Here is a 19,714-nt window from a genome sequence, read left to right on the forward strand (position 1 = left end):
TGCTGCCAGCACAGCTAGTCTTGTTAACCTGGCTAGCCTTCTTGCTCCTGTGATACCTCTGTCTCCATCTTCCAAGGCTGGCGTTACAGATGGGCCATCACGCTCACCTGGAATTCACATGGGTTCTGGGTATCTGAACTCCAGTCCTTCTATTTACACAGCAAGAACTTTTAGCTGCTGTGCCTTCTCCCAGCTCTAATCTGTTAGTCTTTAACCTTTCTCATTTAATATTTTTAAAAGAGGCAACAGAAGAACACATAGACAATAAATACAATTAAAATACAGTTAAAAGCTCTGGCATCCCTTGTAATTAGTGCGCTCTGGGCACACTAGTGCAGAAAACAGACCCACGTGGGATTTTACTAGCTCCGTCCCTGCAGAGGCAGCTGCTGCTCTGATACTCTTGATGGACATTTCTTTGCTACTTATGAATGTATATGACTATATTCTCTAGGAAATATGTTTCATTTTTACATGTTTTAAACTTTGCAGAAGTGGATTTCCACTCTGGATTCATTCGCAAGTTTGCTTTCATTAAACATTATCATTGGGAGGATGTTTTTGTTTTATAGAACTGAGGTTTATTTATGGCCACAGTGAAATATATCACATGAGTATTCTATGACGTATTTATTTACTCTGACACTGGTAGCTTGAGTTATTGGCAATTTATGGCTTTTTAAAACCTTTTCAAAAGATTATCTGTCCAGGTTTTCAGGGAAAGGAGAGTTCCTGGCTAATTCAAAATGGGGTTACTAGAGAATGGGTTGTGTGTAGGTGGCTCTGTTTGATAATGCCCACATGTATTGAAAAATGGCAGGCCCGCTTCCATGCTCAACAACAGCACATGGTCATCACCTGCGCCACCTCCGTCTCTGCTCCCGAGGGACTTGTACGTCCGACACCACATTGCTTGTTCTGTGTCTTCCGGTTACTAATAGAATGGAGCATTTCACTGTTGGCCATCTAGAGGTCATCTGTTAGCAAGGCCTTGTTGAAGCGATCTTCCGATCATAAAATTCATAAATCAGAACGCTCCATGGTACATAGATTGTTCTCTAGGAATACGACACTACTTGACGCATAGCTCCACACAGTTTCTTGCCAACAAGCACTTGTTTTTAGATGAACTGTGTGACTAGAGGGTTAGCATTTATCCACCTCTAGTCCTTACAAAATATTGGAGGTTGTGATACTGCTTCTGTTTCCAAAGTATTTTAAAAGTGTGACCAAATAGTCGCTCTAGTACTTCAGATTCTAGCATAAATCCCATATGGTCCGGAAGATGTTCAACTCAGTAGACACACTCTCAGCTTCCCAGGGCTGTGCCTGCTTCTTCAGTATCATCCCAGCTTCATTATAAACAAAGCCAAGAGAAATTTGTCTTTACTGCATAATATTGATACTTTGCTTATTTTTACTATATAATCTTTTTTCATCCTTGTCCTTAAACATTTTCATTCTCATGTGTCATTAGTGTCTTTATATATTTGGATCAGTTCTAAATGTTCTCCTGGCTTTTTTTAATGGAAATTATTTTAATTTGTTCTTAAACATCATTATCTTATCTTAAGAACTCTCAAATAAATTATTGTGGTTCTTGTCAACATAATGTTTTTCTGAGCGTTCTAAATGAAGACAGAAAATATATTTTCTATTTCACACTACTATCTCAGAAAAGAAGGGGAAAATATGTAGAGCCCAGCTTTTTAGTAGTTTAGTGGGGGGGGGGGGGCGTATACTTAGTATATTTTGACTAAAAGTTATCAGGGAGGCACTTAAAAGGGTTAAAGACAAACAAGTTGCTGTCCCATCTTACAAATTTAGCAGAGATGCTATGATGTATTGATATCACCTATTGTTAAAAGGAGTTATGTATATTGGGTCATAAACTGCCTATATATTTTATTTATAAATTACAAGAAAAGCCTTGGCCCATCACACTAGAGTATATGAGACCTGCCAGTTTGAACACAAAGAAATGCCCACTAATCAGCTGGAGTTTAGCATAAACATATGTAATTCCAAACCGACAGTTTCTTCCTCTTTACTAAAACCCTTGAAAACCCATTATTACTCAGCTACTTTCAAAAAAAATGTTTTAGGAAGTTCAAAAGACTGGAGTCCAACACTGGAACCTGGAAGCCCCCCCCCCCCCCCCCCACACACACACACACCATGAGGCAGCACACACCTTTAGTCCCGGAACTTGAAGGCAGAGACAGGAAGAGCCTGCATGCAGGATGCTATCTTAAGCCTGGCTGTCTGGTCTCCAGATGCCTCTTAGAAAGGACAGTGCAGTGCAGTGCAGTTGACAGTGTCTGAAGACTCACGAAGGACTTCATAACAACTGGGAATATGAAAGCCATTCTGGTGTCAGCTTCAGCTTCCTGCTTCTGCTGTAACACCTGCAACCAGCACACAAGCTCAGTCACCCACATGTGGGCTGCGGGCCTCTGGCAACGAGGAAGTACCGCCTGATTTCAGGGACAATCAGTTATTGAAAACTCTAAGTGTTTGAACCATAGTTCCAAACAAAACAATCTTCCTGAGTGTCTTCAATGTTAATTCATAGCAGTGTAGCCATTATTCAGGTTTGATTCCATGTGTAAAAATAGAACAATGCACTTTTGTACAAAGCCATTTTTAGTGCAGCTCCCAGGCTTGTCATCTGAAGAGTTCTGCCTTGTGGGTCCATGGCAGTTCTGCGGAGGGTCAGAGGATCTGCCGGTCTGCAGAGGCGTTAGCTTCTTTGTTTCACTGAGAGCCTGTTCTGTTTCTTCTATGAAGTTATGAAGTCTTGAGTTCATAAGGAAGATGGCCAGTGCTGTTCATCGCAACCCTTTCTGTGCCTGGAAATACCTAGGAGAATCCCTTTTGTAGCCCTCTCACCATTTCCTTAATGGATCCACCCATCATCCTGTGAAGGTGCCATCTGTAACAGGAAGTTGTTACGTCCCAAGAAGCCTGAAGATGGAGTGAGACTCATGGCTACCCCTCCAGTCCTCTACTCATCACTCTCCAGCCTGACGTAGCTACATGTCTGCCCGGCATGTTCATGCTGGACCTTATATTTATCCTGGTGTTTTTTTTTTTTTTTTATCTCATTAGAGGTAGCACATTAATGCAACAAAATAATACTTTTCTTGCTTGCAGTTTAGTCTTATTATTTATTAGGTGCAGTATTTGTCTTAGTTGTTGAAGATTTTTCACAGGCCTCGCGTATTATTCATATCATTAGTGAAGGTTGTGGTTAGTATTGGGTTAAGTTCAGAACTCTGGCATTACATTCAAATCCTCTATAGCTTGATGCATGTCATTCAGGTATTTATAGCGTATTCAAGTCAGCAGTTGCCCTTATTTCAGCCCCATTTCTATGTTAATTATAATATCATAAGGGACTTTTAATATTGTGCCTGCCTCACTAGAATTTAGACACAGTCATTTCCATGGTTCCACTGCCAAAGAAGGAAACTCGACAAGCACAGCGTGACTTCTGTGGTACACCTCTTCCTAGTTCTCACAAGTCACTCTTGGATGGCATGCTTTGAAGAATCACACCCAGCATCTTGTCTCTCTCTTACTTGTGATGTGAGGAACCTACCTTCTTCTTTCTAAAAATATAAGCCTGGCATTTCCTCCTTCCATTTCTCTGGCACTACTTCCATTCTGCATGGTCTTCTGGAAAGCCCCTATGATGGTCAAGTGTTCTCAGGTCTTCAGTGTGTGAGTGCTCAGATGTGGCAGGTTGCACTCACTGAGGAAGACATGGCTTACTGTCTCACTCTGTCTCAGCTGTGTGTGCTCACTGGTTTTCCCCCTTGCCAATGGAAGGAGTATTTGCATTCGTTGAGCCTAGACGGTATGAATATTCACCTCTGAACTTGGCAAAAGGAGGAGTCATTTTTTTTGTCTTTAGCTTCACTTAGCTTTATTTCCAACTCACTAATGGATCTGTGGTTATAAGAATGACAAGAAAATGGACAGGAAACCTTCTGCGAGCTTCCTTTTGAGTTATAGTACTTGAAGACTGTAAGAGAAGACTAAATGTCTCCACCCTGTAGCTGTACATTGCGTCCTGGTTATTGAGGGGTCAAAATAAAATCGCCATGCTGATGGAAGTTTCTCCTACCATTGGAGCAGTTTCCGGCACAAACCTGCTCTTCAGACCTCTGCTGACCTCAGTGTTGTGTCATCATTTGCCTCTTTTAGATTTTGCCTTCTCTGATTCATAATTTGCTGTATCAGTGAGATGATGAGCCGTAACTGCCTTCCACCCACAACCTTTCCACCCTGCATAGCATGTGAGTGAGCACAGTTGTGCTCCTCATGTTTCAGTAAGCCCGGATCGTTATGGTCGCCAAAGTAAACATTATTCAGTAAAGTATAATATCCTCCCTGAGATACAGTAACATACCTTGCTGTCTTTCTTTAAATGCAGTGTGTCCTGTGTATAACAGAATGAATACTTTACTTCTCTAAACTCTCTTTGCTCTATGCCTTTTTTTTCTTTCACATCTTTTCCTTCTGACATGTTGGTTGTTTCATATTACACCCTTGACATTTAAATTTCTTGGGCTTTGGCATTATTTATTTCACTGTTGCATAGTAACATTTTTGTTCTACACAACCATCTGTTAATTTTAAGGTGTATGATTCCCACCCTACCCCCCAATGGCCAGAATGCTTCCACTGCTCTACTTGCCCCTGACTGCTAAGTTAGGTTGTCTGTGTAGTATTTTTTTTTTTATCAATAGCCCCAGTGATGTCATCTTTGATAATCACTTGACAAAAATAGAATTCTATCCAGCTAGTATTTTGACTATGCTTTACATCTCAATAAACACATTATAAAAATAAAGGTTGCCATAAAAATCATTGAATTATGTTGTATAAAAATTAGCATGTCCATTTTTATCACCAAAGAATGTGGGGCTTGAGGACTGGTGCTTTGCCTCCGTGCGCCTAGGTTTTGATCCAAGAATGAAGCTTCTCCCACCAGTCCTCCAGGAGAAAATCATCTTGTGGATGAGGGTCCACTTGGTGCTTATACTCTGTGAAACCAAGAGCTCCAGCGGACAGGGAGAGCCTCATGAGTGCGCTTTCACATTGGGAAGGTGCACAGACACACCCATCAGACCTACTCCCCATCCCCCTATCCCTTGAGTATGTCAGAGTGGAACAACCATCAGCAGATATCCAGAAGCCGGGCCTCCCTCTTCTAACCCAGAGGTCAGGATAGAGTGGAGTAAGCCAAGTGCTTAGGAAGAGCCACTGATATTGGAAGTTAAGGGAATGGGAAAAAATTCCCAGATCAAAGGATAGACATGAACACCATAGAGGTTAATCTTCTAGAAGCTGAAGTGAAACTGTATTTAGAATAAACTATGAAGAATATTGACAAAAATATTCATGATGTGTGTTAGCTGTCTATATGTAAATGGAATAGATATTTAAATGGAAATGGTCTTTTGGGCATTCTAGGGTTTGATGGGATTTACCTAGTGACATGAAGTGAGAGATATCAAAGAAGTGTCATTTGTATATTCATTTATTTAACAGGAATTTAATTAACATTAATTACATTTATGAAGCCTTAGTCATATCTTATGATCTGATAGAATCTTCATTCAAGGAGACATAAACAGGCTAAATAAAGTATTTGTAACACTTTATATGGCATATTTATTTTCTTGTTAAATAAACTTGTAGACTATCTGTATGAGGTCAGTAAGTCTTCTTGTAGACACAGTAGAGTTGTCTTAGGGGCATTGCTGTTCCTGCTAGGAACCTATTCTGTCATAGTCCATGGTCTCTGATACCCTCTCCCAAGTCCTTGTCATCTCTTAGTGATGAGATTACTTGAAGGAAACTAAGTCATGAGAGCCCCACGTTGGGTGTCCTGGTTGTAAGTTGTTAAGACATAAAATTTGTTTTCAGTACCATAGACTTTTATTTGTTAACTTTCATCTTTCCTTGAGTTTCAGATTCTTTTTTTTAACCTATTGTCTAAGCTACAATTGATAAAGTATTTTTATGTCAATTCCTGTTTGTAGATGTCTTTTGTGTACATACTTTCTAGACAGTTGAGTCAATTAAAGAGCCCTCCTCCAGCCCCTGTAATGCCCTTTTTCTCCAGTGATGTTTAAATATTATCAAATGTGTATTATTTTATTATTAGAGGTGTGATCATTCTGCAGAAGTCCACCGTAATTCTTAGGAACCATCTACCTTAGTACTCATCAGCAGATCCCAGCCCCATAAGGCACTCAGGAAGCAGTGTTAACCCTTTGCCTGCTTGATTGCAGGAGGAATGCCTGCCCCTGAACAGGCCTCACTGGCGGAGGAGGGGCAACCACAGACCCACCAGGAAGCTGTCTCCATTGGCCCAGGCATGGAACCCGAGACCACAGCCACCACTATTCTAGCTTCCGTGAAGGAGCAGGTACACCCTTTCATTGAAATTTGCAATGACATTTCTTCAGTGCCTTTAAAAATGAACCTTTGGATGTGTTTTCAATTTGTCTAACGTCCTTGATGCCTTCACGTTTTCTAATTATAAGGTGTTTACATCCCTGAGTACACTGGGATGACTGGCATGTAGAGCTGCTCCAGCTGCCAGTCAGAATCGGAACATGCAGGATACTTGTGCGTCTGCAAGTAAGGACAACCTTGATGGTGATTGGTGTCTGTCTCCCACATTGCCGGGTGTGTGCATGCGCGCAGAGCTGTGTACAGCGTGTTTCACAATGCTGACTGTCCATCAGGACTCTGGCCTGTGCTGTCTACATACTCTGAGCATTTTAACATAGGCATTAGGGTTGTCTCTGTGGTTGGGGGGGCGGGGGCATTGTTAAAAGCTGCATCTGTATGTTTGTCTAAATCCGAGAATTCATTTTGTGAGCTAATGTTCTAAAATTTGTCACACTGTGCCTATCTGCTTCCATCCGTGTTTATGTTTATTTTTAAGGCACTAATACTCTGTCCTTCAAAGACAAGTGCCTTCAATATTAGGTCTTATCTGTAGTGCTTAGAGAAAATGGAGCTCTCAATTTTCATTTTTAAAATTTCAAGGCTTAATAAGGTACAATGCAAATGCGTCCTCTAGGAATCATTTCCTACCTGCCTCCGAAGGAATTCAGGTGCCCTCCATGAAGGTTATTCTGCTCGAGCAGTGCAGTAGTTCTTTTTAAAAAATTTACAGTTAAACTACTGGGTGTTTTGGTTTTTTTTTTCCTTTCTATCAAGAGAAGCAAACTGAACTTTCATAGTGCTTTGAAAACTCAGCATCTGCAGCACACATAGCTAATGATGACAAAGACTGAGGAAACTTTGACATCACTCACCACTGCACCATTTGCCTCACCCAGGCATCCTGACACCACAGCTTTCTTTTTTTTTTTTTTTGGAAATACAGGTTTAGAAATTATTCAAGTAACTGTCAAAATATTTTCCTTATCGAAATTGGGAGTTTTGAAGCACTACAAAAGTAAGTGTTTTAAGGCCTGGGGCCGTAGCTCAGTGGTCTCGGATACCCTGCTCACTTTACATGCATGATAGCCTAGACTTAATCCCCATTGCTGCAGAAACGTTAACACAGGAGGAAAGTATCATCAAACTGTTCTCATTTATTCCTCACGTGAGGGGAAACGGCTCTTGGTGGAGCTGACCTGACCCAAGGAGAGCAGCAAGGTGAGGAGGAGCTGATGGAACTCAGTGCTGACACTGTTCCCATGTAATGTGTGCTAAACTGCTAAAAATGCCCACACTGACTGGAAACTGGACGCCACATGCACTGAACAGAGCGGCAGAGACACTACATTTGTACCTCGACACTGGAAAGCCTGCGCACTGACGACAATAGGGAAACCTGCTGCCATCTTTTCAACTAGGAACTCTGCCGTGGCCTGAGATTACTTTAAAACTTGATCTTTTGGTGATACATTGTATCAGAGTGAATATTTTGTTCGGTATTGCAAGAAGGATTTCAGTTTCCCCAGGTAACAGAGGGTGGTACATGCTGCTTATTAAAAGAATGGTCACATGTCATCCGATGATTTAGTTACTTGGAAGACATACTCTGTCTCTGTTTTCATGTCCTGAAGAGTTTGGGTTCATTAATACACATTTGTAGTTTCCATACATAATTTCTTTTCAAAATTGTCAGTGCTCAGCACTCAAGATTTCAATCATTCACCCCAGAGCATCATGTCTGTCTTCTGTGTTAAAATACACGCCTGGTTTTAAACAGATAAGTACAGCTATTTTGTAAGATTTTTTTTTTTTAGAACTAGACAATACATACTTGAGTAAAACCTTGATCCTAACATGAAATGGCCACTTCCTGTCATCTAGCCTATGGGATAGAACCCAGGAAAACTAAATATGAATAAATAATGCTGATTGTCTTCAAAATCTGAGTTTAATGTTAAACTACTCATCAGAGTGGGCGTTCTTAGCCTGCACGTCACACACCAGTGAAATGATTACTGCTGCTACTGTTATGCATCCAAGATCAGTATTCTTAGATGGGACGCATAATGAAAGCCTTGATACCTTGCCCTGTAGATGATGGGGTCAGCTCTGCCGTTCTCCAAGGATGGGCCTAGTTTGAAGGCTGCAACAATGTAGTAAGGACCTTGTACCGGGGCACAGAAAAAAAGTACACTGCCAGTGAAGTTGGGTTGATGGCTGCGCTTTCTGTCTTGGTTTCTCTAATTGCTGTGACGTGTAAGGTTTTTTTTTTGTTTGTTTGTTTTGTTTTTTTTTGTTGTTGTTGTTTTGTTTTTGCTGGTTTTTGGGTTTTTTTGGTTTGGTTTGGTTTGGTTTTTGCTTTTTGTTTTTTGGGTTGTTTTTTTTTTGTTTGTTTGTTTGTTTTGGTTTGGTTTGTATTTAAGCCCCTTTATACCTCAGTGTCCTCATTTAGAGAATAGCTATAATCATAGTGACAGACCATAATCACACATGTGAAATGTGTACAGTAGTATTTGGCACCTAGGAAAGGCTGATGCCACCATCATCACTCCGCCATCTCCACCATCATCACTACCACCATCTCCACCATCGTCACTACCACCATCTCCACCATCGTCACTACCACCATCTCCACCATCATCACTCCGCCATCTCCGCCATCATCATTGTCAACACCACCTCCACTAGCGCGATCATCACCACCTCCTCCTCTACCACCATCATCATCACCACCACCACTATCATCATCATCTTTACATATAAAGTGCTTGTGCTCCAAGGAGGAGCTGTGGCTTAGAATATTTTGGGATTCTGTGAGCCTTCCTTTGGACATTGATATCAACAGACTAAAACCCATTCTAAGCATTGAATGACATTATGTTCTGCTACTATTTTATGTAACAAATGGCCGTAAGTATTCAAATTTTCAGCATAGTAGCCGCAAAAATAAAAAAGGTTTTTGTGTATATAATGAGATATGGTCATGTAAAAATAAATTATTAACTTGTTGATTTATCACAACCTCAAAACACTGATACTGTCGGGGCACTTGATGGAAGAATTATAAAATAGGAGCCGTTAACACCCACCTGAATTTTGAGAGGAAAAGGCCAGTAAATACTCCACATGTCTTCATCTTGGGCAAGTCAGACAGGAAGCAGAAGGGCAGGTAACAGGCAAACAGCCTGTAGCAGTCTCATCTGGAATTGGCTTCCAGGTATCCTAGAAATAAAGTTCTTTCCCTCTGGAGTCCTCTGGCAACAGAAGCCCCGTGGCTGCTCCCTGGCACAGGTTGGACTTTACATTTTCCTTTTATGAAATGGCAGCCTTTCACATAGATGTCGGCAAGTGTCTTACAGTTTCCATTGCTGTGAAGAGACACCCTGACATGGCAAGTCTTATAAAGGAAAACATTTCATCATCATCATGGAGGAAGCATGGTGGTGTGAAGGTAGACGTGGAGCTGGTAAAGGAGCTGGATCCACAGGAAGAGCATGTCACCCTGGGCTTGGCTTGAGCCTCTGAGACTGCAAAGCCCACCACTTAGTGACTTTCTCCAACAAGGCCACACCCACTCCAACAAGGCCACACCTCCTGAAAGTGCCACCCTTTGTGGCCAAGCAGTCAAACCTATGAGATCTGTGGAGCCCATTCCTATTCAGGCCAGCACAGCAAGGTACAGGAAAAGTCCTCACTCTGGCAGATGGGAAGGGCGCACTTTGGATCGAAGGCCAGCTCCTTTATGAAGATGTGGCCTGCCAGCCCGAAGTCACACCTCTCCTGATCCCTCATGCTTGAGAGTGCAACCGAGATGATCCTGTGCTGCTTTGAGCTTGCGTATTGGCTCCCTAAGGATAGAGTGGTGTTTTATACATCTGCTACAGGTTTCTCTTCACAGCACCCCCCACTGTCAGTCTTATAGTAAACGGTTGTCCAAAGAGGAGCTCAATACTATTGGGTAGCCTCATCACTGACTTGTTTCGTGTAAACCGTGAAGCCATAGCCAAATGTACAGACGCACGGTGGGCACGAGTCTCACATCCTCCAGACAGCTTCTTACCTAGCTGTACTTTCTTGATGTTAAGACAGTTTTAATTGTCCTATGCCCATTTTGATCTAGGAATTAAATCCATCTACATAGTTGACTGTAAAGTTAATTTCCTGTCTGCCGACATATTGACACAGATGTTGCAGCTTTCATTCTCCATGTGTCCAAATTAGTGGACAATCAAGTACAGATAATAAAAGGATGGGTTATGATATGGATTTGGGGATTCTGTTCTATAATAGATGAAAGTTAATTCCTAGAAATAACACGAGTGAGGCCCCTGAACTTAAATCTGAAGAGGCAATTGAGCCATAGCCAGCAGTTGGCTACAGTCAAAATCATTATTTTGGTAGGTTCTGGCATTTAATTTATCTTTCAGTAAGAATGTAGGCATCCAAGATGAAATCAGAGAGAGTTTTGTATCCTGAGAGTGTTTAGATTTCTGGCAAACTTTATACTGCCGGATAGCTTAATGTATTGTGTATAATCATTAGCTGAAGAAATATGTCTAAATGTGGTGCCCTCAATGGGTCTTGCATCATATGAAAACCAGAGACTCATTCAGTTTTGAATGCTTTTGGCTGAGAAAGAATTTGGTAAGGCAATGGCTGCTTTTTGTTCTTCTCCCTGCCAGAAATTTCACAGTTCAATATAGGATGCAAGATTACTTGTTGTCTATAGAATTGTGTGTGTGTGTGTGTGTGTGTGCGCGCACGCGCGCGTATGCGCGATGATTAGCTGCATTTATCTTCTGGTGTAAATTGTGTGAGTGAATAAGATCTCTATTTGAGCATGCCTCAGGGGCTCTAACTTTCATTCTTTCCCTACCCATAAGCCACATTCTTTAATTTTTTTGTTGATGATTTAAGAAACTTGAAATCCAGACTTAAGACTGAGGTAGATCCAGATGGCATAAAATTGGCATGAAAGGATAGACGTGGTAACCCACGGTGATGTACTGTATGCGGCTCTTGCTCTGATGTGCTCCTAAATTAGGTATCCCGTGTACTACTTTTGTTATTTTCAATGAATGAAAATTACTGTATTCCTCATTGTGGGGCTCTCAAGGAAGATGCCATCTTTCAAGATAATGTGTTCCGGATTTCTGTGGAAATTACAAGTAGACTGTCATTATACCCATATTTATTTAAGTGGTAGTTAAATATCAAAGAGTGAAATGAGAGCCAGGGTTCTTTAAAATTTGAAGATAAAACAAGGGAATTTGGAGCCCAACCGTGTCCTATTGATATTACTTCATTTTTACATGGTTCTCTTAGCTTCAGTAATTACACGCCCTTCCTGGATGGCAGAGTGCCCAGAACTCAACAAACTCCAGTGCAAGTATTTACTCTATTCCCCCACAGCAGAAACAACTGCACCTGCCTCTGCAGCCTCCTTGTATGCAGCCTGTGTTTATTTACACTGAATAGTTCTCTCTGACACACTGCAGCCACATGCAGAAAACAGCCTCCTTCCCGCTGTAAACAAGTACCGCCGTGGGTAAGCTAAAAGCACTGTACTGAGCAGGGCCCCCCGCCTTCCTGCTTTTCCTGTTACTAACTGGCTTAGCTCTTCTATTGGTAACTAAACAGTCCTGGCAGATGTAATGTTTGTTTGACTTCCAGTTTCCCATGCCTGAACTGCATCTTGAAGCACAAGGTAAGGCTGGTGTGAGAGGTTAGAGCTAATAGCGTTTCTTCCTCCATGTTGTAGAAATAAGGTTAAAATGAGGTTGAGTGATAGCACTTCTTCCGGCTTGTACTCTGGAGTTGTGAGCATTCCCACTCGACTCTGTAGAGAGCTCTGAAGTTGCATGTCAGCACTACGAGTTTGAGATTTGGGGTGTGCCAAGGATGCAGATGAGAACAGAGTTTGCACATCAGCGTGTGCACATCCATTTTTTTTTTCGTGACCTGCAAGTGATTAGCTGGAGCCCTGATGACATTCCCATTTCTACCTGACTTGAGTCATACTTCAGCATAACTGAATGTTTGTTCCGCCTGAGTTAAAGCCATCTTTTCGATGTGTTGACACCAGTGTTTGGGCGGCAGTGGCCTTTACCTGTAGAGATTTGTTTATATAGACTCCACCTGCTGTTGACTTGCAACAAGATCATACACACAACTAGAGTACATAATAGGTGTCTAAACATGCTTATTTGTAGGTGAACTAAACGAAAAAAATCATGTACAGTTTTAGCTAAGCTTTGCTGATAACTAATTTAAAGTATCACGAGCTGACTAGCAGCACAGTTCTTTGTCCAGGAGACAGAGGGTTGGGAAGGAGACCTGGAAGGTGCTGTGTTTCATATATTCCTGTCAGCAGAATGTGCAGGCAGAACAGTGCTGGGTACATCACTGGGGGAGCAAATGACACATGACCTAATTGGTTCAAAGATCTGGTTCCTCTTGTGTTTAAAAGGGCTACATACATGCACACACACATACACACACACACACACACACACAACATACACGCAGCATGTCAATTATTTGCTTATTTACTGATTTAGGAATTTTAACTTTAATTGTTATCAGCAGTACTTTCATTTACATTTGAAATTAATAGAATATTTTTTCTTTGTTAACATTTAAAGCCAACCCTGATTTCTCATGCTTATAATTTCCTTTTCAGTTGGATAACCCAATTCACAGTTTCTTCTCAGAGTTAAATGACTAATCCATGGAATAATTTCCTCCTGTGTGGACACACTCTATGCTGCTAAACTTGCAGTGAGTCACCGCTGCACTGCTGAAATGGATGGGCAACATCATTCAGCTCTCAGTTTTGTTCTGAGTGACTGGGTTTGTTGTTTTCCCATCACGTCTGGGAAAAATATCTCACAGATATTTTCTCTTCAGGTGGGGCTCCAGAGCTGCCTCGGAGCTTTGGCAAAGCATAGGTTTTCCGAAGGTGCCTGTCTGCGGGCTTACATGTTTGCTTTCTAGATTGCCATTTTTGTTACTTTGCAGAATTAAGTCCATATGGCCTTATTTCACTTGTGTATGTTCTATGAATGCATTGTTTTTCAGAGTCATTAGATCTGCTTCTACCTTAGCGAAGTAATCTAGTTATAATTATTTTCTTTCAGGCATTCCCAGGGAAAAGCATTAAAACATAAAGGCTTTCAAACAGTTTAAAGATAAGTGTCTTAACTTGTAGGATCTTTGAATTTATGAATCAAACCTTTAGGGCTTAGGCATTGCATATAACAGAAACAGCTTGTAAACAAATTGAAATGAGTCATTGAAACTTGAAGACACGCACATTGCACAGTTATTTCCAATATAACCCTTCTTCAGTACTCACACTTCCTATGCACACATAGCTTTTACAAATAGGATAGAATATTTAAAATTAAAATATTTTGGCTTTTGGAAGATAAATTTCCCTTTGATAATTATATAATAGTCCAAGTGATTTCAGCATTTAGACTATTCATCTAGTAGTTTAAATTGTTTTATTAGAATTTTAATTGTACACAGTTATGGGTTTGTTACAATGTTTTCAGGCATGTGTGTAATATATTCCAGTCATATTCTAATCCCCCAACAAACTCTTGTACCCCTCCTACTCCCATTAACCAACTTCGGGTCTCACGGTCTCATTTGTTCAACTTTGTATCGGGAAAGAGCTCGCCATATGATATCACCTACTAGGGCAGCAATCCCCACCACCTGTCCATTTCCTAAATGCATTCCTTTGTGACCAGGGCTCCAGGCCTCCACCGGTAGCCTTCTGGTGAGTGCTCAGGTGAACGCGCTCTGGCTGTCCGTGGTTGCTTGACACCTCTGAAGCATCTTCCCCTGAGTACCTTTCCTTCACATGGCTGACATGAGCAAAGAGTTTTCATCTCTTTAAATATTGCAATGAATACCCATCTTTTAAATTAGAAATTAAGTCTTTTTATCTACTTCGTTTTTCATTCTAGACTGTGGCCTCCTCATCTGTCTCCTGCTATCAGGCTGTACCTGTTTCCCAGTGCCTGGTACCATTTTTGTAGTTTGTTCTTTAAAAAGAAGAAATTGGCTTTTTAAATATATAGCATAAGCTCTTAACCTCAGGATCTTGATTTTTTAAATTTTACTTTGCAAAGAATAATGGAAAAGTGAATTCTTATTAAACTGTTGTGGAAAAGTGTTTTGTCATTTATTAATGTTGTCTCCATTCTGAGCTGACTGATCAGGTGTAGAGAAGGCTGTAGGGATGCAAATGAGCTGTCCTACACAGATCTGGCCCAGCACAGCTTATGCTTCAAATGTATTTTGTAGAGTGAAACTACTTATTTTTCATTTTGAATACTGTTTCTTATGAAACCAAATCCTTAATACTTGATACACCTTTTAATCTCCCCTTAAAAGTCTGTGTACCATTTTGGGCAAGGGGAGAGACAGCAGAGGGGAAAAACACAGATGCACTGACTGTGAGGAGAGTTGGAGGGGTGGGTGCCAGAGCAGAATGGGGAAGAAGCCGTGGCGTCCAGGCCAGCTCTGCTGTGCGGAGAACAGAGCCCTGCATTGCGAGCGCGCAATCTCAAGTTGAGACCATGAAAACAGTTTGTCTCACCTAAGAAAATATCAAATATTAGCAGAAAGAGGTTTAAGAAGCTTGGTTGTCTTGTTTATAAAAGTGGAAAATGTATGGCTGTGATGGCAGACGAGCATGGTATGTACATAAACCACAGGGTAGTCCGTGCTCAAGAAATGTAGTTCTAGCACTCAAGAAATGCAGCTAAAAGGATCAGAAGTTCTAGGTCACCCTCACCTATATATGAAGTTTAGTGTCATCCAAGCTATGTCAGATCCTGTCTTCAGAAGGAGGCAGGGGGTAGGGTGTGGAATGGATGTAGCATATTCATGCTGTAGCCCAGGACATTTTAAGAAAGATCTGGATCCAGACTGAGGGAAACTAGGAGACAAGGCCTGGCCAGTGGAAAAGGTTTCAGACAAGGAGAAGCAGAGGTTGGGTTCCGTGATTGGTGGACCTGATGTCCTCGAGGCAGGTCAACACCTGTAGAATGTGAACTGTAAACTAGTTCTACAGATTCTTACTCTTTAGTACATTTTTACAGGAAATATTCAGTTCCATTAAGAGCTTCTTGTGCTATATCTATCCTTTACCTTGGAGGGAGGAGGCATACAAGGTATCATTAAGGAAGGAAGATACAGAAAAGTCTATAAAACCTCACTTTTTGTTAATGTTTTGCCTCAAGATAATAAGCTTCAAGGGGACCCTCCACCATATTTTAGGGACTGGAATTATGCGTGAACTGTAGTATTTATCAAGTAGTTTTATGTTGTAAATGCTTGAGTTTGATGGAAAATAGATTGAAACAAAATCCAACTGTGAACATTAAATATACTGATCACATTATCTGCCACCTAGGAGAGGCAAGGGAAGATGTTTTCTTCTCTCCAAAAAATAACTGAGGTGGAGAGAAAACCAAGGTGAAGAAAAATGTACCTGGGTCATTTGGAAGTGGGAAGAATTTTCTTTTCGGCAGTTTCATCTAACTGGAAGATGGAGACTGCTGTAAGAAAGCAGAGCAGCACGAACTAGGCAAGGGACAAAGTGAAAGGCCAGATCTCTACTCAACCACACACATCTTTCCCAAAGACTCAAGCGATGGGAAAACAAACAAACAAAAAAGTCAGTGAAAGATAATGGCTGCAAACCAAAGGAGAAAGCAGGAGGTAGTAAGTCTCCAGGATGTACTCGTAGGAAGAAATTAGAGGCTTATAAACAACTCCTTGCAGGGGCTTTCCCAGAGCAAGTGCCAAATTGAAGAATGTCCCTGACTCACCAAGAGAGGCCAGGGTGAAGACATCTGGGAAAAAATGAAGACGGAGAAACTGGGAGAGCTGTGTTCTCAGGGGACAGTTCCCCTTGTAGTGGCCCCTGTATGAAGGAACAGGTACCTGCCCCGACTGACCCTCCTGTTCTCTATGAGGAAGCACGGCCGGTGTGACTACGGCTACCTCTGAGGAAGGGTTGGTGACCTGGGCCAGTGCTGCAATTTTCCAGTGCCATCCAGTGCCACAGCAGAGACCTATGGGGAAATGCAGTGTGCGGTTCACGGGAGAAGCTTTTCTGCAGACTCACATGGCTGGGTTCATTCCATGCTGGATAGCCTGGAAAGGGAAAGTACCTGCCCTCTTCCTGGTTCCAGCCTGCACACTTCCATCCCCATACCTGGAGGACAACATGCTCTGCCCCAAGTGTATTCACAGGAGCAAGTCCTTTACTAAAAGCCTCCAAGGATAAAGGGAGGATCCCTTAGGCCTGGGCTAGCCACTGGCATCCCCCACTCTTGTGGAGTGGTCTTTAGAATTGTACCCAACACCAAAACTGGAAATCAACACCTATGCCTTTAAAGGTGTCCATCTCACCCAGAAATTATGGGACATTGTTGGTTAAATACAAACAGCCTGGGAAAAGAGGCAGTGAGGCCACCAAAACCCAACAGGTTCCCCTCTGCTCTGCTCTTGAACAGGGGGAGTGGCCTCCTACCCTCATGTGAAGATAAGAAAGCATCCTATGTGTTTTGCTGCGAGCAGGCCCTGGGGCAGGAATATGACATCTCCAGAAGAACAGTTGCTTGTCCTTTCACTACCCCAGCAGTCAAAGCCAGTTCAGCGGTCATCTGTGAAGACCTAGCTTTGCCTGTAGCCTCCACGTGCCCTCTTCCCTGGTCTGTCATGATGTTAACGTGTTTAATACTTGGGTTTGTTTTCTGTGGTTGCAAAATAATGTGCCAAATTTGGTTTGTGAAAAAAAGAAAAAAGTGCCTGGAGACATCTCTCCATAGCTTATACTTGATACTTCGTATTCTTTTACTGCTGGAGACACCAATTTATATGAGGTAAACACTGAAAGAGATTTATTCAGAAGGAAATCTTTTGCTGTCTCTGGTTGCTCTTGCCTGTAATCCTAATACTAGGGAAACTGAGGCAGGTAGATTGCTACAAACTTGAGTCCATTTTGGGTTACAGAGACCATATCTCAAAATACCAAAATGAAATCTATGGATCCCTTCTAAGTCTAAAGTACAATGGTGGCCTCTGGAGCTAGGCTAGGACTACACGACACAGGCCTCAGCAACAGCCTATTCATACAACTGTAATATATTTTGAAATGATGTCACAACTTTCTTTTGGAGGCAGGAGTTATTGGTGCTGAGAGAATTATATTTTCCTGCTTTTAAATGCTTCCAGCAGCAAGTCATTGAAAATATTGGGTGAGTCACATGTATGCCTGAAGAAATACTGGTGCTTTTCTGAAGCAGGTTTGTCGCTGCTGTGATCATGCATGCCCTTAACACGCCCTTAATCTGTTCTTGCCTTCTGTGACCTGGATGCACTCCAAGCCAAGTAAAATCACTCAAGACTGGTTCATTAGGACTGGCAGAGCTGATTGGTAGGTGCAAAGTCTTCCCTTTTGATATATTCCTACTCAGAAGAAGGCAAAGGTAGTAACTGGGGCTGTCTTACTTTGTTGCTAGCACTATGCAAAAAAATCTGGAGTTACTTTTCATACAGCTCCATCCATGCAGAGCTCAAGCTCCAGATTTTTTTTAAGTCAGGAGGGCTTGACGTGGACAATAATAGAAGATAGTGGGCCCAAACACTGTAAGATGCAAAGTCTTGTTTGCCATTCTGTTACTGTTGGCTAGGTCCTTGAGTGCCCCAAATCACCTTTCTGTGAAGCCTTCTACAGCCTGAGAAAGCTTTGTCTGCCACTACACTTCGTTTTGATTCATCTTCCATGTTAGAATTGGCATGTTGGAAAGGCAGGCGCCTTGAAAGCCCAGAGTAATGTCAGCTGACTACCTAAAATTCATTTAGAGAAAGGCTACCAAGTACTGAGCCAAGAAAGTAGCTCCTACTCTAACGCTGAAAATTCTCATGGGTTTCAGAAGAGCCAAATCCTTTCCATTCCCCTTCACGGCCAGGCCCCAGGAATATCGCTGTACCACAGTACAGCTTCCCTTATTATCTACACCCACCGTGGGGTAGTCCTGGCACCTCAGGGAAGTCTCATCCTGATATAGTGGGGACACCACAGACACTGGTTTCAAGCGAACTTGAAATTTATTTGAACTGAGTTCTTCATGATCCAGGTAAGACCCTCCACCTGTCATGGCTTGAGCACTTTCTGTAAAACTTAACAGTAGTATCACCCCGTTCATGGGCTCCACTCACATCCCCTACTTGAAGTGCTAATCAAGCGCTGGGCATTTACTGGGTAGTCCTGTCACCATTCAGAGGTAGAACTATCACATTGTGTATTTATGAACACGGAAGTCATTCATTGGGGGCCTTAGTAATTAAACTGGTGCTCAAATGTGATTGTCCCTGAAGTTGCTAGACAGAGAGGATCCACCTCCGCCCTGCTGTGGAGGGCTGTTTAGTCTCCTCTTTATTATTCCTGCTGAGCTTTAAGTTTGTTCCTGTCTCCATCAAGAAAGATCTTTCATCCCAGTCTCCCAACCCAAGATGCTTCCCTTGTCCAAGCCTGCCCTAGAACCCCTCGCCTGAAATTCATCCAGCATTCTGCAGGTTTTCTGAGAGACCATTAATTGTTTAATAACTGTGAGCTGTGCCAGGCAAGGGTTAGGTTCAGCTCACAGGTTGAGTGGCATGCCGCAACAGTCCTGATGGCCCATTAACGAAAGCCACACAAAGACTGAGTTAATAATCTACCTTGAGCTTTAAACATGCTGGCACAGCTTACCGAAAACAGTTTGTTCACTTGCCTAAGTTTACAAAGAGGAATGATTTCTTGAGGTTTGAATATTTTTAGAGCTGAGCTCAGAAGTGCTCAGCAACGTGTTCAAGAAGCCCCTAGTTCTATGGCCTATCTCAAAAGTTGGTGGAAGAAAGGAAAATCTTTATAGCCAGCGGCACAGACCTGTAATCCTAGCACTTGGGAAGCTAAGGCAGGGGTTCACAAGTTCTAGTCTAGGTCTTGTGAGACCCAAGTGACAGAGTAAGACCTTATCTCAGCACAAGGGAAGACATTAGAAATAAAATCAATACCAACTGATCAGAACAGCAATCCTTGGCCTGTTTCTCTGAGAACTGACACGATCGCTTTTTACGTCTTTTTCAGTTTGGTTTTTGAGTCTTACTAAGTTGGCTCCACCACATCCAGCTCTGCCGTGGTTTTATGGTATCTGCAGACCGTGCACTA

At 42.0% G+C, this 19,714-nt stretch overlaps 1 protein-coding gene across 11 annotated transcripts in view; it reads left to right on the plus strand.

The window, feature by feature from the left end:
* The window catches only part of Pkp4 (plakophilin 4), a 208,290-nt gene that overhangs the window by 60,152 nt on the left and 128,424 nt on the right, over positions 1 to 19,714 (plus strand). For 9 of the 11 annotated variants that reach the window (XM_060390208.1, XM_060390210.1, XM_060390211.1 and 6 more), the window contains one exon: positions 6,309 to 6,445. The exons of 1 other annotated variant lie outside the window; for it this stretch is intronic. In XM_060390208.1, the coding sequence (XP_060246191.1) occupies positions 6,314 to 6,445 (132 nt within the window). In that variant the 5' untranslated portion in view covers positions 6,309 to 6,313. Of the gene's footprint in view, positions 1 to 6,308; positions 6,446 to 19,714 lie in introns of those variants that run through there. One more of the 11 variants, XM_060390215.1, reaches the window with a different exon arrangement.

This window comes from Meriones unguiculatus, chromosome 8 (genome assembly GCF_030254825.1).
Source record: "Meriones unguiculatus strain TT.TT164.6M chromosome 8, Bangor_MerUng_6.1, whole genome shotgun sequence".
Classification (NCBI taxonomy): domain Eukaryota; kingdom Metazoa; phylum Chordata; class Mammalia; order Rodentia; family Muridae; genus Meriones; species Meriones unguiculatus.